General features: G+C 42.1%; 2 protein-coding genes and 1 non-coding gene across 12 annotated transcripts in view; 2 read left to right on the top strand and 1 right to left on the bottom strand.

Moving 5' to 3' along the window:
* The window catches only part of RNF38 (ring finger protein 38), a 154,685-nt gene extending 145,670 nt beyond the window's left edge, over window positions 1-9,015 (top strand). For 8 of the 9 annotated variants that reach the window (XM_039474980.2, XM_039474978.2, XM_039474975.2 and 5 more), the window contains 2 exons: window positions 3,078-3,177; window positions 5,634-9,015. In XM_039474980.2, coding sequence (XP_039330914.1) covers window positions 3,078-3,177; window positions 5,634-5,696 — 163 coding nt within the window. In that variant the 3' untranslated portion in view covers window positions 5,697-9,015. The remainder of the gene's footprint in view (window positions 1-3,077; window positions 3,178-5,633) is intronic. The other variant, XM_039474976.2, reaches the window with a different exon arrangement.
* CLTA (clathrin light chain A) overlaps window positions 1,588-22,745 on the bottom strand; it is a 131,313-nt gene continuing 110,155 nt past the window's right edge. The window contains exons 6-7 of one of the 2 annotated variants that reach the window (XR_012516634.1): window positions 12,106-12,287; window positions 1,588-10,361 (exon numbers count right to left, since the gene is read on the bottom strand). The gene's annotated coding sequence lies outside the window, so the exon portion shown is untranslated. The remainder of the gene's footprint in view (window positions 10,362-12,105; window positions 12,288-22,745) is intronic. The other variant, XR_012516633.1, reaches the window with a different exon arrangement.
* Window positions 13,012-13,114, top strand: LOC120366448 (U6 spliceosomal RNA). The gene has a single exon (XR_005581113.1). It is a non-coding gene; the product is annotated as a U6 spliceosomal RNA (small nuclear RNA).

The raw sequence follows: 22,745 nt of genomic DNA, 5'->3' as shown, positions 1-22,745 counted from the left end.
TTCTGACATCACTCTGCTAAATTTTTTTTTCTACCTTTATGAAATAAAAGCTTAAGAATCATTAAGGTAAAAATTGGGAGAGGAAACAAAAAGTTAAAAATGTTTAAGAGTCAGAGGTAACTTTGATAAAGATAAGTTATCTCTCTTTCATAGTCTAAGCCAATGCTTGCTCAGTAAGTCACGTAGAGCTAATTAAAAATTAAACGTCTTAGTCGCACTAGGTAATGGCTGCTGTATCGGGTGGTATAGATGCAGAACATTTCTGTCATTTTAGAAAGCTGTTAGGGCTGTTTTGGATTTTTAGGTTGCTTAGAAATTTTGTTTCTGATTCACATTCTAGATTGTTTAATACAAGATTGAAAATCCATGCACATAAAATTTGAGGTTCTTAACCTAAAATTTCAGCTTAGTGTGGGATCTTTTTAAAATAGCTTTATTGGGGCCAGGTGTGGTGGCTCACGTCTGTAATCGCAGCACTTTGGGAGGCCAACATGGGCAGATGACAAGGTCAAGAGATTGAGACCATCCTGGCCAACATGGTGAAACCCTGTCTTTACTAAAAATAAAAAAAATTAGGTGTGGTGGTGTGCGCCTATAGTCACAGCTACTTGGGAGGCTGAGGCAGGAGAATCGCTTGAACCTGGGAGGCAGAAGTTGTGGTGAGCTGAGATCGTGCCACTGCACTTCAGCCTGGGCAATAGAGCGAGACTCCATCTCAAAAAAAATAAAGCTTAAAAGCTTTATTGATATATAATTCACATACCACAAAATTCCACTCATTTAAAATGTACAGTTCAGGCTGGGCATAGTGACTCACATCTGTAATCCCAGCACTTTGGAAGGATGAGGTGGGCAGATCGCCAGTGGCTAGGAGTTTGAGACCAGCCTGGCCAACATGGCAAAACCCTGTCTCTAATAAAAATACAAAACTTAGCTGGGCATGGTGGCAGGCATCCCAGCTACTCGGGAGGCTGAGGAAGGGAGAATTGCTTGAGCCCAGGAGGCAGAGGTTGCAGTGAGTCAGGATCATGCCACTGCCTTCTAGCTTGGGTGACAGAGTAAGACTCTGTCTCAGAAATAATAATAGTTTTCTAAATGTACCATTCAGTGGTTTTTAGTATATTCATAGAGCTGTATAACCATCACCACAATGAAATTTAGACCCGTTTCATCACCCTAAAATGAAACCCCTCACCTACTAGCAACACTTCATATTTCCACCTCATCCTGATGCCTCCTCTTCATCCCCAGTCTACACTGCGTCTGTATAGATTATACATAAACAGGGTCATATGATATATGGTCTTTTTGTGTCTAGCATCTTTCACTTAGCCAACTTTTTCTATATTGTAGCTTTTAGCAGTAAGTCATTTTTTATGGCCAAATAATATTCCATTATATAGATACATCACATTTAGCTTTTTCTATATTGTAGCTTTTAGCAGTAAGTCATTTTTTATGGCCAAATAATATTCCATTATATAGATACATCACATTTTCTTTTTCATCAGTGGATAGACATTTGGGTTTCCACTTTGGTCATTGAATAATGCCAAAGCTGCTAAATAATGGCTTTGAATCATGCTGTTGTCTTTTTTTTTTTTTTTTTTTTTTTGGGTTGGGGGAGGCTATAGCCAGCCTAGTGGTTGTGAAGTGGTGTTTCCTGGAGATTTGATTTGCCTTTCCCAGATCGGTAATGATCTTGAGCCTCTTTTCATGTGCTGCTAGCCATTTGTATACTTTCTTTTCAGAAATGTGTATTCAGATCCTTGCTTCATTTTTTCCATAAATTGGTTTGTCTTTGTATTATTGAGTTGTAGAAGTTCTATACATATTATAGATCTCATCAGATAAATTATCTTCAAAAAGTCTTTCCTCAGAACAGAAGAATAGAATAATTTTTAAAGTGTAAAATAACATTTTGCCATTCTGTGGATTGTTTTTCATTGATGTCATTTGAAGTACAAAATGTTGAAATTTTGATATATTTCAACTTAAACTCAGCCCTCTGTATTCAGCCAACCAAAGCTCTAAAATATTCAGAAAAAAAAATAACAATAGAGCAATACATAGTACACATAAAGAACAATACAGCATAACAACTATTTACATAGCATTGACATTGTATTAGGTATTATAAGTATAGTATAGTGATGATTTTAAAGTATATGGGAGGGTGTACATAGGTCACAAATACTATACCATTTGTATATAAAGGATTTGAACATCTGCAGATTTTGGTATCCATGTGGGGTCCTAGAAATCAATCCTCACATACTGAGGAACAACTGCATTTCCTTTTTTGTTGTTAATTCTTGTGATTTTAATGTCATCTCCAAGAAACCATTGTCTAATCCAAGGTCATGAAGATTTACTGTGTTTTCTTCTAAGATGTTAATAGTTTAGCTCTTAACACTTAAGCTTTTGATCCATTTGAGTCAGTTTTTTAATATGGTATGAAGTAGGGGTCCATTTTTATTTATTTATTTATTTTTTGGGAGATGGAGTCTGGTTCTGTTGCCCAGGCTGGAGTGCAGTGGCACTGTCTTGGCTCACTGCAGCCTCTGCCTCCTGGGTTCAAGCAATTATGCTGCCTAAGCCTCCCATGTAGCTGGGATTACAGGCACCCACTACCACGCCTGGCTAATTTTTGTATTTTTAATAGAGACGGGGTTTCACCATGTTAGCCAGGCTGTTCTCGAACTCCTGACTTCATGATCCTCCCACAGTGGCCTCCCAAAGTGCTGGGATTAAATGCATGAGCCGCCATGCCCAGCCCACCTTTATTCTTTTGTATGTGGACATCCAATTGTTCCAACACCATTTTTTTAAAATAGTATAGAATCTTTCGTATTAAGATTGACTTGATATTAACTAGAAATTTTCTGGATTATCTGTCAGTAAAGCAAAACCCTCTTACTGCCTTAACATCATAATTTTTTCAGGGTATTGGTTGATACTTTTAAAAATTAAAAGTGACATTTTGATAACAATGATAAATGATTTTGTAGGTTTCAATAGTCAACAATAGAAAACCATCTGGTTTTATGGTTAAATGATCTTTTTGCTTTTTTTAGGTGTGTAGTATGCATGTGTGATTTTGAGTCAAGGCAGCTACTTAGAGTCTTACCCTGTAACCACGAGTTCCATGCCAAGTGTGTTGACAAATGGCTTAAGGTAAAGTGATAATATCTTTAAAGGAAATGACATTGAATTTTCTATTTTATTGACAATAGGTTAATTAGAGTAAGTTTGTAGCTCAGTGGACAGGAAGGTATAGGAGACAAAATGGAAACACAGCTTTCAGTATGATCTCTGCAAATGAGGAGAAAAGGCCAGTAAAAATTAACTGTAGTCAACAACATAGGAGTGATTATACAAAACCCAAGATGGATGACCTCTTCTTGACAATGAATATGTCCTTTTTCATGGCATGTAGGGACAAGGCCTGTGAACTTGCTAGGCCAGAGTTTCCTTGGAGAGTTTAGAAGGCTACGTAACTAGAGTCTATACATCTAGTGTTTGTATTTAATTCTGACCATTTTCTCCTTTGTGTATTTGAACAAAAGCACACAGGACACAAATCCATAAGAGTAGCAGGGTGAAATTACTGCAGAGGCTTTTTTAAATATATGTTTTTCGAAACAGGATCTCACTCTGTTGCCCAGTCTGCAGTGCAGTGTACAATCAAGGGTCAATGTAGCCTCGACATCCCAGGCTCCAGCAAGATGAGGTGTCACTGTGTTGTCCAGGCTGGTCTTGAACTCTTGGGCACAAGCAATCCTCCCACCTCAGCCTCCCAAAGTGTTGGGATTATACACTGCACCTGGCTGTTTTTTTAATGTTTTGAAAAAAAGGTGTATGACAAATGCTTCTTTACTCTTCATAGTTTCATAGTCTCAAATTGTAACAGAATTAAAATGTGATACAGTAAAAGAATTTTAATTAGGCTGGGTGCAGTGGCTCCATGACTATAAAAAAATTTACATAGTCAAATTTGTTATTTTTTAAATAAAGTGTTCTGATTTGGATAAAACTAGATAACCTTACAGTTTGGTGAGGAAAGATAGTTCTCTGAGTGAGCACAGTACCAGAGTACCTAGCTTAGCCCAAACTCAACCCTGAAGACAAAGAGTCTTAAATTATTTTAAAAGGAAAGCATTATATGTGCAAATGCCTGACACATTCAGACAGTAAAACACGAATTCCACGTGGCCGATAGTTGGGATGTGAGGAAGAGTGAGAAAAGAAAAGGTGTTCAGAGATAAAAGCACTGACCAGCTTGTTGTGAAGCCAATCTGAAGTGTGAAGGAGTTTAGGTATGATCCTGAAAGCATTCAAGAAGGATATAACTGAGACTGTGTTTTAGAAGGATTTCTCGCTGTTGGAGAATGGAATAGAAGAGGTAATTTCTGAGAGACAGGAGATGTAATAAAGACATGGTGGGCCAGAGAATGGATAGTGGCAACTGGATGAAAAGAAAGACTGATTTGAGAATTACCATAATGCACAAATACAATTATGTGGTGAATAATGGTTTCTAGGAAGTAGGAGAGCAGGTGATGCTTATATTTCTGGCGTTAGGAATCCCACAAATTATGGTGCCATTTGTTGAAATGGAAGAAGCAAATTTAGGAGCCAGGGAATGGGTGAGTAAGTAGAGCTATGAGTATAGATTCAGTCCACCTATTTTACAGTCATACCACTAAATGTTTCCTGTGACATCCATTAAGAATAGCCAAGGGGCCACAAATGGTGGTTCAGGCCTGTAATCCCAACATTTTGGGAGGCAAAGGCAGGAGGATCATTTGAGGCCTGGAGTTGGAGACCAGCCTGGGCAACTTAGTGAAACCCCCTGTCTTTTAAGTTGGCTGGGTGTGGTGGTACACATCAGTTAGTCCTAGGTTCTCAGGAAGCTGAGGCAAGAGGATCACTTAAGCCCAGGAGTTTAAGTCTGCGGTGAGCTATAATTATACCACTGCGTTCCTGTGTGCAAAAGGGTTTGACCCTGTCTCAAAAAAGGAAAAAAAAAATGACTAACCAAGGTTTTAATTTAAAGTCAGTTATTAATTTGGTCTGAACTTGTGAATGGTAATATTCTTTACATATTTTAACAGACCTACTAAAAAATAATTCATGGTAGCCAGGCGCAGTGGCTCACGCCTATAATCCCAGCACTTTGGGAGGCCGAGGTAGGTGGATCACCCAAGGTTAGAAGTTCAAGACCAGACTGACCAACATGAAACCTCATCTCTACTAAAATACAAAAATTAGCCTGACATGGTAGTGGGCACCTGTAATCTCAGCTACTCGGGAGGCTGAGGCAGGAGAATTGCTTGAACCCAAGAGGCGGAGGTTGCATTGAGCCGAGATTGTGCCATTGCACCCTAGCCTGGGAAACTAGAATGAAATTCCATCTCAAAAAAAAAAAAAAAAAAAAAAAAAAAAAAATCATGTATCATTCATGGGCTAATTCAGAGGTTTGTGGGTTAAAAAAAAAAAAGACAAAACTTGTTTTGTACCTCTTTAGAGGAACAAAGAATGTAAAAACTGGGAAGTAAAAGTTCCATTGCTTTTGATGTGTTTTATTGTGTGTGTCACAATTTAAACAAGTTTTCTCTTTTGTTTTGTAGGCAAATCGTACTTGCCCAATTTGCCGAGCTGATGCTTCAGAAGTGCATCGGGATTCAGAATGACCAACCTAAGCACAAATTTAGTTTGGGTGTTCCTCATCACATGTATATATGGACTATCCATTGAACTTAATCTGTGGCTTCCAGCCCTCCCTTTACCAAAAGGGTCAACGGACCTTTCTTTGCACTGTGTGACTTAATCAACTATAAAAGCTTACAATTAGTCTTCACAGTTATGGGATTGTTATACTAACCGTGTGATTGGAACTCCAAAGACTTTCTTTAGCTTAATTTTGTGTGTGCACTAACATTCCCTGGTTTTTGTGTGATCATTCCGAGTGTTGCTGCAAGATTACAGTGGACGTGATCTTTTAGCATGTGCTTTTATAAAAAGTGGTAGCTACAGATGATATAGCAATCTACCTTATATAGAGCCTTCAGAAACTGTGAGTGGAAATGAATGCAGCGTATGACTGTTGGTGATAAGCGTACCTGTGTGAGAGTGTGTGCAACTTACTTGTGTGAGGGCATGGTAGCTAACGTGTGTATGAGATCCTATATACCAGCATGTACCAAGAATGTGTGTGTAGTTTTAATTATGCTGCAATGTATAATCTGGTGTGTTATTTAAACAGCACTAGTACTGTACACTGGTTTTTTTTTTTCCCTTGTGTTTGCTGTTGCACACTGATTGCTGAGGGTGCATCAATTACAAACATCGAATACTCCATCCCCTTCCCTCCCAGTGAATGGAATGAGAAAAGCCTTCTTCCTTTGCTTCAGGCAGCTGTCACCTTCTCTTTATTGGTGGTCCTAAGTGGGTCAGCCTAAAGACAAAAAAAAAAAAAAGTATAACACATTCTCACTCCATGAACCTGATTTTTTTATTCTGTCATGGAAATTTTTAAATCTCCAACTTGGTGTTTCCAAAAAGAAGGTGCAATATCATACATCATCAGTTAGCAATATTAACATTTCAGTCAATGATTTGAATGTTGATACTTTTTTCCTTTACATTTCCAGTAAGTTTCTTACAGAAAGTACCTGTGTTTTTTTTTTTTTAATGTTTAGATTTGTAGTCTATTCTGAAGATATTTGATTAATATATTTCTAAGAATACCACTAGTCCCATGAAGTCACCTCGTTGACTTCCACCAGAACAAAATCTATTAATTCAGCTTGACTTCTGATAATGTGTTCTGTGTTCAAGCTCCTGTGGGCAACTAAATTGTTCTAAGAAAACTATATTTCTGTTCATATTAATTCACTTGCCAGGCTCAAATTCTGAAAGTTGTCTAGTTCTTCCTCATTGAAACCCTTGTTTCAGGATGTATCAAGTGCTGTTACAGCTCATGTTCCTTAGGCCTGGTTGTTTTGATGTTTTATTGCTTTTCCTTTTTTGTTGGAGAAAAGTTTAACAGGTGTCTGGAATACTTGCAGTATAAATGAAGATTTGATTTTTGTATAAAAAAATAATGCTGTTAAACAGGAATTGGTCAACTTTCATTTAGTTGATCTGAGATAATACATAGCTGTGTGGGGTTTTGTTTTAGTAGGTTCTTTGATTATAATTCAGATTGTTTAAAGTCATTTTTCCAGCAGTGTTTAAATTACTTTCTCATTCTTTTGGTGTATTCAACATTGTCTGCCTCTTCCTGCAGTTGATGTCATTGCTTTGTTTGCAATAGATCAAGCTGCATTATTCCAGTCAGAACTGTGGTAACTTGCTGCCAGCCCCACTCAACTTTCAATTGGCTCTGTGTCAGTTTTCCACCCAAACAGTGTTAACTACTTGTTACTGCCATGCTGCTTGCCTTCCCTTGAAGTGTCTATAAGCTCATCACAGCCTAGAGTTCAGTAAAGTCAATTCACAGAAGCACAATTTTGCCCTTTTTGAGACACTGTTGCCTCTATCTAGTCATACAAGTAGGGTTTTGCATACTGTTTTCCCCTAGGTTGTTAGTGCATCAGAAATATATCTAAACAGTGATAAAAATGCACATGTTGCTTTTAAATCATTAGGATATCCCTCACCTGTTCCTGATGAATAAAAAGTGTGTTAAAGACCAAAATTCTTGGCATAATAATCAGCTAATACAAATCACGTATAGTTTAATCTTTATTTTTTTTAATGAAAAAAATCATGTTTAAAATGGCAAAAGCCCATCTTATACATACTTTTATATAGCTGCAAAAAGTTTCTATCTGTACAGATCTAACACTACTACACTCAGTATTCATTTTATTGAAGCATGCAAGTAAAGCACTTTTTCTAATTTATATAGAGATACCTAATTAACAAGGCACACTGTACTAATGACTAGGAGAAGTAGCTTTTTTCTTCCCTCCATCTATGTCCCTTTTTCTGTAAATTTTTGAGAGGCAGTTGGCAATTTAGGAGGCAGCAGGGTCTGTTTTGGTAAAATCTTGAATTTCAGTGTTGCACTCTTGTGACTGATCTCTCTTTGGGAATGTCTTTTCTTTGCATGGGGCTCAGAGATGTGTGCAGACTTGCTTATTGTGGTTAATGTGTATTAGGAACACACATGCATGTGTTCTGACCAGCTCAGGCTTGCCGAAATGAGCAACTTTGTGGCTAGCAAAAGAGAACAAGCAGTTGATTTGTGCCCAGCCATTGTCACTTTGAGTGATGCACCAGATAGCAAGCAGATGTTGGTTCCTTGGCCTCCGTCCTCTTTCATCCTAAAACAATATTGGCTTTATCATCTTAACTCAGCTGTGGATTTTTTGTGGGTTCTTGTTTGTTTTTTGGCATGAATTGTCATCTTTGGTGTTTCTTAATCCACCACCCCTCAAAAAATAAGGCTTCCAGGTATCAAGATCTCCTCTTAGGATTTTTTGTCCTTAATTTTTTGAGCAAAATCTGGAAAATGTGAAAGTGTATTTAGATTTTATATACTATCTGAAATATGATTTGTTAGGATTCTTAAATTTGGACCTTTTGCAATAATTTTGAGTGAGATCTATCAACTCACTTGTGAGAATATTTTTCACAGATATATTTGGACCTTTTCATTAGGAAGCTGTTTGTCCCCTGTTGGTACATTTGGTTACTTCGTTTTGCTGTTTGTTTCAGATTGTGAAAGTTCACAGGGGTGTTTTTCGGAATCATTTGCTGAGTCATTTTCTCAAATCATATTTCATTGTATCAGTTAACATAGTTTTAAATGTACGTATTATAAATATCTGTAACCAAATCATTTGAAGGCTTGATAAATTTTTAACAAAGTTTGTACATTTTTTATGAAAGTTAATAGTAATGCTTTACTAAGTAGTGCAATGAATTTTTATTTTTAATCCCTGTGCCCAATTTTGGAGTTGAGAGGGTTGTTGGTAATAAATGTATGATGTACACTTAGAACATTTGTTGTGTTTCATGTCCACACGTTAGGGATGGGGAAGGGTTCTATGTGAATCGGGGTGGAGAGATGGCCACAGGAAGAACTACTGGCTGCCAGATTCTGTATTTCTGCATTTGTGTAAACAACTTAGAAATGCAGTAGTAACTAGTATTGTAACGTGGCACATATTTCTATCTCTGTAAGGGCCAAGAATATAGCAGAAAGTATAGCCACACGTGGTATATGCATATTGAATGGTAGACACACATAAGTAGAGTCTGGCAACACAGTGAGACCCCCCCATCTCCACAAAAATTTTTAAAAAATAAGCTGGGCCTGGTGGCACACACCTATAGCCCTAGCTACTTGAAAGTCTGAGATGGGAGGATCACTTGAGCCCAGAAGTTTGAGGTTACAGTGAACTTTGTGCCACTGCACTCCAACCTAGGCAATAGTAAGAAGGCCCTGTCTCAGGGAAAAAATAAAGGATATGTAGGTAACTAGAATTCTTTATATATGTTAACCATAGAGGTAGGAAACAAGACTGCAATAGACAACCAGCAGATTTGTCCACATTAGCTACAATTTATGTACAATTTACTGTCAGTGTAATATGGAAAGAGGAGCTTCTGCTTGTCATTTTCCATATATGTTTGTATAACATCTTTCCTTTGACTAAAAAGGGAAGAAAATAATATACATATGTTGTGTTAATTTAAGATTTTACCCTCTTGCCTCGCTCCAGTATTCATCTGACAGAAGTGACCACATCCTGAATTTTTTTCCTCCTTTTTCCAACACAGTACTTGTGTTTAACTTTGAATGTTTCAAGAAACCCAAAAGTTAACACTGTGTTTTATGACAGAGGCATTGACTGCTCAGTAAGTATCCATGCACCACCCCAAGTCACCCTACTTAAGTCATGGAGTGCCATGGTTCTGGCCAAGGGCCTGTAAGCACAGGCTTTGTGGCCTTTCCATGCAGCAGCATACATAAAAGCCAGCTGTCTTCCTCTGCTTGGGTGGTGGCCACCTGAATCACTTCCTGGAAAAGAGCTGTCTTTTTTTTTTTTCTTTTTCTTTTTTTTTTTTTTAGACAGTATCTCACTGTCAACCAGGCTGGAGTGCAGGGATGCAATATTGGCTCACTGCAACCTCCATCTCCTGAATTCAGGTGATTCTCCTGCTTCAACCTCCCAAGCAGCTGGGATAACAGGTGTGTGCCACCACACCCAGCTAACTTTTACATTTTTAGTAGAGATGGGGTTTCACCATATTGACCAAGCTGGTCTCAAACTCCTGACCTCAGATGATCCACACGTCTTGGCCTCCCAAAGTACTGGGATTACAGGTGTGAGCCACCGCGCCTGGACGGGAGAATAAGATTCTTATGAATGGGATCACATCACAGCCAAATGTTTCAGGCTCTTGTACACTTTAATGAAACGGATGAACAAGGCTGTCCAATAAAGTGTAAATAGCCACGTGATTTTAAATTTTGTTAGCCACATTAAAAACAGTTGAATTTTTTTTATATTCAGTCCAATATACCAAAATATTTCCACTATAATATTAAGATACTTTGTATTTTCTCATACCAATCTTTGAAATCCAGTGTGTTACAATTATAGTGCATCTCAATTTGGACTAGCCACATTTCAAATGTTCAGTAGCCACATGTGCATGGTGGCCACCAAGTTAGATGGCATAGGTCTAGACCAGAACTATGCAAAGTTACCTGGTTTCTAAAGCATAGAACATTACTCGTGATATTCCAAGATTACTTTCTATTACTGCATGCTTTAGCAAATGACAGTATCATCTTAAAACATTTCACTCTCTATAGTTGAAACTTTTGTTGCTAAAATACATTTTAAAATACTCATTTTTAAAGCAGACTTAATTTCTCCAAAGCTGCCACAGATAACATTCAAAAACAAAGCTTCTTGTCAGTCAATTTTCAGATGATACGTTTGCTTAGTACCTTCGGGATTCACAGCTATTTAAAATAATCTGGGCCAGGCCCAGTGGTTCCCGCCTGCAATCCCAGCACTTTTGGAGGCCAAGCTGAGGGAACTCTTGAGGTCAGGAGTTCGAGACCAGCTTGGCCAACGTGGTGAAAAACCCTTGTCTCTACTAAAAATGCAAAAATAAAATTAGCCAGGCAAGGTGGTGGATGCCTACTGTAATCCCAACTACTCAGGAGGCTGAGGCAAGAGAATAGCTTGAACCTGGGAGGCAGAGGTTACAGTGAGCAATATCATGTCACTGCACTCTAGCCTCGGTAACAGAGTGAGACCGTTTCAAAACAAATAAAAACAATTTGGTCGTCATAAAATTCAGCATTCTGGAGAACTGAGGGTAGGAAACTTTAACCCCACTTTTGAGATGGAGTAGATTCCTCTTCAGCACACATGCCCTTGAACTTTTTCATGTGTCACTCCTACTTGGCAGGAAATACAGAAAAAAGAACAAGGCAACACACACAAAGAGGTCTCAACCAATTTAGAAAACTGATTGACATTGTCTATTCAAGTTCACGTGCTATAACCCAGTCATTCTTCTTCTAGGTATATTCCTAATAAGATGCATGCAAATAGACCCAAAGGCATGTATAATAATGTTCATGGCAGACTACAAAAGCCTGAAACTGGAAACAATCCAAATGTTTATCGACCATAGAACTGATAGTAAATTATGGTTGAGCTTTACGTGGTTTTTATACGGCAGAGAGAAAACCAACTACACCGAGCAACACGGATGAGTCTTGCTATTGAATAAGACACAGAAGCGCACACACTCGTGTCTTGTTCAATATACTTGTGAGACTATTCTTAAAATTGTTAACAATTGTAGAAAGTTCAAAAACAGGCAAAATATTCACAACTCAGATCTCTGGGCTTTACTGAGCACCAGCTCATGCCAGGCAGCTTTGAAATTACATCATTAGTCTTTAGTGTATTAATTTCTTAGGGCTGCCATAACAAGTTACCACAAATGTGTTGGCTTAAAGCAAAGTTACTCTCTCATGGTTGAGGCCACAAGTTAAAAATCAAGATGTTGGCAGAGTTGGTTTTCTCTGGCGGCTCTGGGGGAGAATTTGCTCCATACCTCTCTCCTAGCTTCTGATGGCTGCTAGCAACTCGTGGCATGTCTTGGCTTGTAGACATAACTCCCATCTCTGCCTCTGCCTTCACATGGCCACTGCCCACGTGTCTTTATCATTCTTCAGCTGGGTGGATCGTCCCATGCCTCTACATAGATGTTAGCAATAGGGTCCACTGTAGGGATACCTGTAAGAAAAGCCAGATTCATTTCAACTCAATACATCATTTAGATCTGTTCTAACAAATGAACTAAAGACTTCAGAATGTCTCATCATAGAGCACGGCCAAAATAATTTGACCTAGCAAATGTTAACGAAGTTCACTCATTCTTGCAGTCAAAGATAAACTTCAGTCATGATCTCACACATTTATTTAGAGTAGCACTGCTTCCCAGTGTGTCCATGAAGATAAATTCACTATGAAATGCATCATCAGGCCGGGCGTGGTGGCTCAAGCCTGTAATCCCAGCACTTTGGGAGGCTGAGGCGGGCATATCATGAGGTCAAGAGATCGAGACCATCCTGGTCAACATGGTGAAACCCTGTCTCTACTAAAAATACAAAAAATTAGCTCAGCATGGTGGCACGTGCCTGTAATCCCAGCTACTCAGGAGGCTGAGGCAGGAGAATTGCCTGAACCCAGGAGGCGGAGGTTGTGGTGAGCCGAGATCGCGCCATTGCACTCCAGCCTGGGTAACAAGAGTGAAACTCCGTCTCAAAAAAACAAAAACAAACAAACAAAAAAAATGCATCATCAGGTAGATGAGCTTAAAGGGAATAAATAGGAAGCCCACAACCTGTGTCCCACATGGAGAATCAAAATCTAATGAACCTTGAAAACATGTTAAGTGAAAGCAGCCAGACAGAAGGCCACATACTGTATGATTCTGTTAAGAATTGCCAACTCATGCTTGCTTCAGCAGCACATATACTAAAATTGGAATGATACAGAGGAGATTAGTATGGCCCCTGCGCAAGGATGACACGCAAATTCATAAAGCGTTCCATATTAAAAAAAAAAAAATTGGCAACTACAGAGAAAGTATTAATATATTAGCGGTAGGCTAGGGCTGAGGGGATAGTAGGGTTGAGGGTGATCATGAAAGGGCGTAAGGTTTCTTTTGGGGGTAATGAAAATGTTCTAAAATTGATTATGGTGATGGATGACAATTCCGAATATATTGAAAGCCACTGAACTATACACAGTAAGTGGATCATTGTATGGTGCAATTGATCTGTAACTGAACTATATCTTAATAAAGCTGCTTTTGAAAAGCACAATGACATACACCCATCAGAAAATATCTATAATTAGGAAGAGTAACAGTACCATAAATGTTAGTGAGAATGTGAAGCAAACTAAAATTCTCATTCACTGCAGATGGCAATATAAATCAGAACCACCAATTTAGAAAACTGGTTGGCATTGTCTACTCAAGTTCATGTGCTATAACCCAGTCATTCTTCTACGTATATTCCTAATAAAATGCTGCAGTTGGGCACCAGAAGGCACGTACAATAATGTTCATGGCAGACTACAAAAGCCCGAAACTGGAAACAATCCAAATGTTTATAGACCATAGAACTGACAGTAAATTATGGTTGAGCTTTACAGTGGTTTTTATACGGCAGAGAGAAAACCAACTACACCGAGCAACACGGATGAATCTTGCTATTGAATAAGACACAGAAGCGCACACACTCGTGTCTTGTTCAATATACTTGTGAAACTATTCTTAAAATTGTTAACAATTGTGGAAAGTTCAAAAACAGGCAGAATTAATCTGTGATGTGCGAAGATGTGATCGTGATTATTCTAGATGGGTGGTGTGACCTAGGAGCTCAGGACATGAGGAGGCATCTGGGCTGTCATTCTTTTTATTTGTTGATCCACATGCTTGGTTACACAAATGGTTCAAATTGAGAAATTCATTGTTCAATCTTCTGTATAATTTTATAAACTTTTTAAAAAAATAAGTGGTAGACCCTACTCTGACATTTTATAGAAGCACAGCTGTGCAATGCAAGGGTACATGAATGTGTCATCCTAAATGAGCCACAAAAGCTTTATCAGTCTCCCTAATGCTGTATTACATAAAACCTAAACAAGCGCCCCCGCCAATCAGACACTTTCTTCCTCTCAAAACATGTTTTTAACTTCTGTTTTAAGTTAAAAAAAAAAGTATCAGAGCAGCAATATTTCTATTAGAATACTGCCACCATGCTAGTAAAAATATTTATGCGTGACCTTTTTTTTTTTTTTTTTTTTTGAGACAGAGTCTTGCTCTGTCACCAGGCTGGAGTGCAGTGGTGCAATCTTGGCTCACTGCAACCTCCGCCTCCGGGTTCAAGCAATTCTCCTGCCTCAGCCTCCCAAGTAGCTAGAACTACAGGCGCGTGCCACCACACCCAACTAAATTTTGCATTTTTTACAAAAGTAAAAACAGGTTTTTTAATGGGGTTTCACCATGTTGGCCAGGATGGTCTCTATCTCTTGACCTCGTGATTCACCTCTCAAAGTGCTGGGATTACAGGCGTGAGCCACTGCGTCCGGCCTATGCGTGACATTTACACAAGGAGGCACTGTTTTTCAAAAACAAGTTCCAAATACAGCACAAGCTTCTTTTTTTTTTTTTTTTTTTTTTTTTGAGACGGAGTTTCGCTCTTGTTACCCAGGCTGGAGTGCAATGGCGCGATCTCGGCTCACTGCAACCTCCACCTCCTGGGTTCAGGCAATTCTCCTGCCTCAGCCTCCTGAGTAGCTGGGATTACAGGCACGCATCACCATGCCCAGCTAATTTTTTTTTTTTTTTGTATTTTTAGTAGAGACGGGGTTTCACCATGTTGACCAAGATGGTCTCAATCTCTTGACCTCGTGATCCACCCGCCTCGGCCTCCCAAAGTGCTGGGATTACAGGCTTGAGCCACCGCGCCCGGCCTAGCACAAGCTTCTTAATGTACAAGTCAGGATTGATGCAGTGGTAATAAACCTCCAATGTGCTTTCATATTGCTTTTATTTGTGGAAAGCATACATTAGGAATCTGCCTTCCAGAATAGTCCTGGATCACCACAGCTCACAGCCACATTCCTTCTTGAGCAATGCTGCGTTTATTCCCCACAGAGTGAGGCTTCTAAAAGTTTAAGTGGTTTTTGAATGTTTAACTTAATAACTTTTTTTCCCCCGGTTGTATTCTTTTGTTTAGTTTTGTTTTGAGACGGAGTCTCATGCTGTAGCCAAGGCTGGAGTACAGTGTCGTGATCTCAGCTCACTGCAACCTCCACCTCCTGGGTTCCAGTGATTCTCCTGACTCAGCCTCTCGAGGGGAGGGGGATACAGGCACCCACCACCACACCTGGCTAATTTTTGTATTTTTAGTAGAGATAAGGTTTTTACCATGTTGGCCAGGCTGGTCTCGGACTCCTGTCCTCAAATGATCTGCCCACCTTGGCCTCTCAAATGCTGGAATTACAGGTGTGAACCACTACACCCAGCCTTCATTGTATTCTAAAAAGCAAATTGGTTTAGCTTTAAAATCAAGCCTTCTCTGTGCTGAACAAAACTGGTTCCTGCGTATGAATTCCACCCACATGCTCCTTCCACATATATATAGGTACAGTTGAGACTGGAGCTACCATATCAGCCTAAGACCTCCCTCTCCCAAGCACAGGTTTGCCAGTGGCTTTCTTTTTTTTTTTATTTTTTTTTTTTATTTTTTTATTTTATTTTTTTTTTTTTTTGCCAGTGGCTTTCTAAATGTCAAGTCTAATAAATACTTTCCCATCTTGGTCCGGCTGGACTGCTCTGCCGCGTGTGACTCTCACGTCTCTAGCTGCCTCTCTTACCACTGCATCCCTTTGGCTTTCATGATACTCTTCTCACTAAGTCCTCCTGTGCTCTCAGAAAGTTCTCTCTCCTTTCTGAGTTTCTCTTCTCTGGTTCACCATCAGGGCTCTCTAAGAAATGACCCTCACCATTTTCCCGTTCTGTGTGCTCTTCATGGAGCAGCTACATCCTCTCCTACTTGCATCAGCACCATTTTTATAGCTCCCCGAACTCGGGGATTCCTATCTCCAGTCCTTCTCCTTGGGTTTCCTGCTAAACATCTCCTGAAGTTACCCTCCTGAATATCCTGTAGGCCAAGCTGTCCAATACACGGCCCGCAGGCCCACATGTGGCCCAGGATGACTGAATGCGGCCCGACACAAATTCGTAAACTTTCTTTTTTCTTTTATTTCTTCTTTATCTGTTTCCATTATCAAATCAGTGGTTTTGCAAAATTTGTGAACTTTCCTAAAACATGATGAGATTTTATTGGCAATTTTTCTTTTCTTTTTTTTTTTTTTAGCTTATCAGCTATGGTTAGTGATAGTGATAGTGAGAGTTTTATGAGTGGCCCAAGACAATTCTTCCAATGTGGCCCAGGTAAGCCGTTAAGATTGGACACCCCGGCTGTAGGCACTCAAACTCACCATATCCAAACATGGACTTCAAACTTCCCACAAACAGCTGTCCCCTCCTGCACTGTCTGGCTCCATTCACCTGATAGCCCAGCCAGAAGCAGGTCATTCTTGACTCTTCTGCCTCCTTCACACCTAGTGAATGGTGCTTTTCTCTCCCTTTCCTCCACAGCCCTAGTTCAGGCCCTGCCATCTCCTGCCTTTGCATGATCCTGCTTCCTGCTTTGTACCGCCCACCCCCCCAACTTTCATATTCAGACCTCTGCACAGCCTCCAGAGGGAATCTCTCAAATACAAACCTGATCATGGCGCTTTACCCTCCACTCCCACCCATAGCCCCAAACTCTTAAATGGATCTCCTCTGCCACAGGACAAAGTCCAATCTTTTTTTTTTTTTTTTGAGATAGATTCTCGCTCTGTCAGACTGGAGTGCAGTGGTGCAGTCTCGGCTCACTACAACCTCCGCCTCTTGGGTTCAAGCGATTCTTCTGCCTCAGCCTCCTGAGTAGCTGGGACTACAGGTATACACCACCATGCCTGGCTAATTTTCCTATTTTTAGTAGAGATGGGGTTTCGCCCTGTTAGCCAGGCTGGTCTCAAACTCCTGACCTTGTGATTCACTCACCTTGATCTCCCAAAGTGCTGGGATTACAGGCATGAGCCACCACACCCAACCTGACAAAGTCCAATCTTATTAGATGTCCTCTTCCCAACAAGAGCCTCCCGGACCTGCTTCTGAGAATGGCTCCAGCCGTGGCTGCCAGGACCCTCTTGCCAGGCATATTACACTCCGGCAGCATCAGCCTGCTCCCAGTTCCCCCAGACACACTGGCCCTGGATTTCCCGCTGCCTGGAAGGCCTCTTCCTCCCTCCTATGTCTTCTCTCCTGACTCAATTCTGGTATCCCCTCATCCAGGAAACCTTTCTGGAACCTTGTAAGCCAGAGAGAAAGACACTTCACACCCTCCTCCTGCTGTGAGCTTGCCAAATTCTCATCTTTTCCCTTCCCCAGGGTGGCATCAGGGCTCATGCTATGCGCTTCCCACTAGCCTACGAGCATCTTGTGCAGGAACTGACTCATGTCTTCACCTTCAGGACCTAGCACAGGGCCTGGCAGGGGTGGAATAAGTGTGTGTGTGTGTGTGTGTGAGAGAGAGAGAGAGAGAGAGAGAGAGATGGAGTCTCACCATGTCGCCCAGGCTGAAGCACAGTGGTGTGATCTCGGCTCACTGCAACCTCTGCCTCCCAGGTTCAGGCAATTCTCCTGCCTCAGCCTCCCAAGTATCTGGGATTATAGGTGCACACCATCACCACCCAGCTAATTTTTATATTTTTAGTAGAGATAGCGTTTCACCATGTTGGCCAGGTTCATCTCAAACTCCTGACCTTAAACGACCTGCCTGTCTCGGTCTTCCAGAGTGCTGGGATTACAGGCTTGAGCCAATGCAGGCCAAATAATTTTTTTTTTTCTTTTTTTTTTTTTTTTTTTTTGAGATTGAGTCTCTCTCTGTTGCCCAGGATGAAGTATAGTGGCACAATCCTGGCTCACTACAGCCTCTGCCTCCTGGGTTCAAGTGATTTTCCTGCCTCAGCCTCCCAAGTAGCTGGACTATAGGCACTTGCCACCATCCCTGGCAAATTTTTTGGCATTTTTAGTCGACACTGGGTTTCACTATGTTGGCCAGGCTGGTCTCAAACTCCCGACCTCATGATTCATCCACCTTGGCTTCCCAAAGGGCTGAGATTACAGGCTCGAGCCACCATGCTCAGCCTCAAATAAATTTGAATGAAGGAGTGGAGAATAACATTTGGGTTCGAATTGACTAAGAGGCTGGTGGGAACAGTCCCATAAGAAGGGAATATTAGAGGAGGAGCAGGCTTTTAAAAGAGTAAGGAAGGAGAGCAGAGCGCCTGTGAGTGGTGAGGACCGGGCTTCACATGCTAGGAGGTGCCCGGGGCATACACAAGAGCAGCCATCCACTAGACAAGCTGGATGACCAGGCCTGGAGCTCCAGAGAGAAGCCTGGGCCATCGGGTGCTAGTGCGTAATTGTGGCAGCTAAGACAAGGCTGAGTTCAGGAGGCCTCAGAAGGAAGCCTCCTTTTTAGGAGAGGACTACCCCTCTCACTACTAGAGGAAGATTCCTCCCTTCCAGATTAGGTGAAGGGTGAAGGCCTTCTTGGGAAAGGCCTCAGGGGCTGCAGAGGGCCTCTAGACAGGTGAGGAGCCATCTCTGCCATTCCAGGGCTGCCTGGGGATCTTGGGCCAACTCCACCTTCTTTAGGACCCTGGGCCTGTTAAGCTGGGCAGGGCTCAGAGTGCACTGCCGCAGCTGCCATGACTCACCCAATTCTGGGTGAACCAGCTTCCTGGACTTGTGTATCTAATGAATTAGGTTCAAGTCAGTCATTATTACCTCAGGCAGAGTGAGGGCCACCCCCCACAGATCGAACACACACAGAAACTGCAATCAGCAACAAACCCTGGCCTGTGCATGGAACTCAGATGCTTCTTGACTGTTGAGGGTCCCTGGGCCCACTGTCCAGAGAGGGCATCATCTGTCCCACAGGGACTGGCCCATCGTGACTCTTCCTAGGAATCCACCACCCAAACCTGACTTGGAACCAAAGGCCACACTGCAGGGAAATGCCCCAGCGTTTCATCTCACAAAGATAGGACAGAAACTCTGGCCCAGGCAGCTATTTCTTTAAGGCTCCTCTGTGTACTCTGAATTGCACAATACATAGCCGCAGGGGCTGCTTGGACAAAATTTCCACGATGAGAGAAAAAGCAGGCAACTGGCAGAAGATGTAGGCACAAAGCTCCTTTCACAGCAATCCACCCATGGGAAGTCCCAGTCTGAACTCACAGGGGTTCGCTCCCTGCTGCTGACCTACGCAAGTTCCGCCTCTGGGCTATCAGCGCAGCTCATAATGACTCTATGCGCTGAGGACCCCAGGAGCAGGGCCAGGGCAGCATCCATTTTGTACGATATGACCTGCCCCCTGTGCCAATGGATGTGTCTTCTCTAGGATTTTGGAACTGAGGGAGGAAGAAAAGAACAGTGATGGCCAGGTGCGGTGGCTCACACCTGTAATCCCAGCACTTTGGGAGGCTGAGGTCAGGAGATCAAGACTAGCCTGGTCAAAATGGCAAAACCCTGTCTCTACTAAAAATACAAAAATTTAGCTGGGCATGGTGGGGGACATCTATAGTCCTGGCTACTCAGGAGGCTGAGGCAGGAGAATTGCTTGAACCCAGGAGGCGGAAGTTGCAGTGAGCCAAGATCGCCACTGCACTCCAGCCTGGGTGACAGAGCAAGACTCCGTCTCAGAACAAAACAGTGACTGTAGTGGCCACTTTTTCTGCTGCAAGGCCTAGAAAAGCAGAGAGAGCCTGACTTCAGGAAGAGAGAATAACAGAGCAGAGACGGAGAGGGGCAGAGGGGAAGCAGAGCACCCCAACGGCACCTCAGTCCCTGGTCATGTCCCACCTGGACCTCAGCTCTCGAGCTCCCTGAGACACCCAGGGATCCTTAGGATGAATTCCCCGTGTTTCGTTTTTTGTCGTTTTTGGGACAGGGTCTCACTCTGCCATCCAGGCTGGCGTGCAGTGGTGCAATCACGGCTCACTGCAGCCTTGACCTCCTGGGCTCAAGACATCCTCCCACCTCAGCCTCCCAAGTAGCTGGGACCACAGGTGTGTGCCACCACTCCTGAATAATTTTTTAAATCTTTTGAAGAGACAAGAGGTCTCATTATATTGCTCAGGTTGGCCTCAAACTCCTGAGCTCTAGGAATCTGCCTGCCTCTGCCTCCCAAAGGGCTAGGATTACAGAGGTGAGCCACCGTGCCCCACCAGTACCCCATGTTTTGACTTGGCTCACATAACTTCAATTCATTGAGAATCCTAATTAACACCAGGAATGTGCCACTAATCAGCGTGTCCATAGGTAATTTGTGTAACTCCTTCGAGCATCATTTCCTCATCTAGCAAGTGGGGATAAGAAGACACTTCGCAGGATCAAAGGGACTCAAATCATTGAGTGAGAATGAAAGTGCCAGCTCCGGTGCAGCCACATGGCAGGCTCATTACCGATGCCCTTCCTGTGTGAAGGCACCCTCCAGAGGTCTGAAGAGAAGGTCCTGGAACCATTCACATATTGATGATATGTGGTTGAAACTCAGAAGTGAATGAAAAACCTTTTACCCTCTAAAAGAGAGCTAGAGCATTCAGTTTCTTCATCTAGAGATCAATGTTTCCTTCTGGACTAGGTTCTTCATCTAGAGATCAATGTTTTCTTCTGGACTAGGTTCTTCATCTAGAGATCAATGTTTTCTTCTGGACTAGGTTCTTCATCTAGAGATCAATGTTTTCTTCTGGACTAGGTTCTTCATCTAGAGATCAGTGTTTTCTTCTGGACTAGGTTCTTCATCTAGAGATCAGTGTTTTCTTCTGGACTAGGTTCTTCATCTAGAGATCAATGTTTTCTTCTGGACTAGGTTCTTCATCTAGAGATCAGTGTTTTCTTCTGGACTAGGTTCTTCGTCTAGAGATCAATGTTTCCTTCTGGACTAGGTTCTTCGTCTAGAGATCAATGTTTCCTTCTGGACTAGGTTCTTCGTCTAGAGATCAATGTTTCCTTCTGGACTAGGTTCTTCGTCTAGAGATCAATGTTTTCTTCTGGACTAGGTTCTTCATCTAGAGATCAATGTTTCCTTCTGGACTAGGTTCTTCATCTAGAGATCAATGTTTCCTTCTGGACTAGGTTCTTCATCTAGAGATTAATGTTTCCTTCTGGGCGAGGTTCTTGGGTTTGCAGATCTAGACATTTTGTCTAATGAACATTTTTCATTGCCTAACAGTATCCATTCCCTCCTTCCTCAAGGCAAATTATCCAGGAAAGAGAGAGCTCCAGTCTATTGTTTTGTTTTGTTTGAGACCAAGGTTTATTCTTGTCACCCAGGCCGGAGCCTCCTGGGTTCAAGTGATTCTCCTGCCTTAGCCTCCTGAGTAGCTGGGATTACAAACGTGCACTACCATACCTGGCTAATTTTTGCATTTTTAGTAGACATGGGGTTTCACCACAACAGCCAGGCTGGTCTCAAACTCCTGACCTCAAGTGATCTGTCCACCTTGGCCTCCCAAAGTGCTGGGATTACAGGAGTGAGCCACCATGCCCGCCCGAGTCTTTTAAGATGAGGGTTGCAATATGTTGTCCAGGCTGGTCTCAAACTCCCAGGCTAAGGGATCCTCATACCTCATCTTCCCAAGTAGCTGGGATTACAGACACATGCCAGCACACTCGGCTTTCCAGCCTTTTATAACCTAATTGTGGAAGTGACTTGCCATCCCTTTGCCATATTCTTTGGTCACACAGGCCAACCCTGGTGCACTGTGGGAAGGGACTGTCTAAGGGTGTGGGTATCAGGACGTTGGGATCCCTGGGGCCATTTTGGATGCTGGCTTACTACAGACAGTACATTTCAAGATGTCCTACCAAAATATCCCTGAGGGCAGAGAATGACTGTGAACAGACTTTGCATGGCCTGGAGGTTTGACACCAATGGTAAATAGCTCACTACAGTGTAGAAATGTCCAGACAGCCTATTTATCCCTCTTAAGTACATAATAATTACATTACATCCACTTTTACACCAGAATGTTTAAGCAAATGTGATGCTTTCAGAGCCCTGTGGCGTACGTTGGGTAGGTCCAGTGCTAAGCTTCTCCCAGTTTGAAGAGCAAGGCAGGGGAACCTGTTTTAAGAATGGTTAGAGGTCGGCCGGGCACGGAGGCTCAAGCCTGTAATCCCAGCACTTTGGGAGGCCGAGGCGGATGGATCACGAGGTCGAGAGATCGAGACCATCCTGGTCAACATGGTGAAACCCCGTCTCTACTAAAAATACAAAAAATTAGCTGGGCGTGGTGGCGCGTGCCTGTAATCCCAGCTACTCAGGAGGCTGAGGCAGGAGAATTGCCCGAACCCAGGAGGCGGAGGTTGCGGTGAGCCGAGATCGCGCCATTGCACTCCAGCCTGGGTAACGAGAGCGAAACTCCGTCTCAAAAAAAAAAAAAAAAGAAAGCAAAAAACTACCATTCGGTCCAGACACCACAGCCCAAAGCCCACACAATCTACCAGGTCTCCTCTGCTCCCGAGCACCGAGCACTTTCTCCTTCTCGGTT

This window comes from Saimiri boliviensis, chromosome 2 (genome assembly GCF_048565385.1).
Source record: "Saimiri boliviensis isolate mSaiBol1 chromosome 2, mSaiBol1.pri, whole genome shotgun sequence".
Taxonomy (NCBI): domain Eukaryota; kingdom Metazoa; phylum Chordata; class Mammalia; order Primates; family Cebidae; genus Saimiri; species Saimiri boliviensis.
The sequence above is the reverse complement of the archived record's forward strand: the minus strand, read 5'-3'. Positions and strand labels throughout refer to the sequence as shown.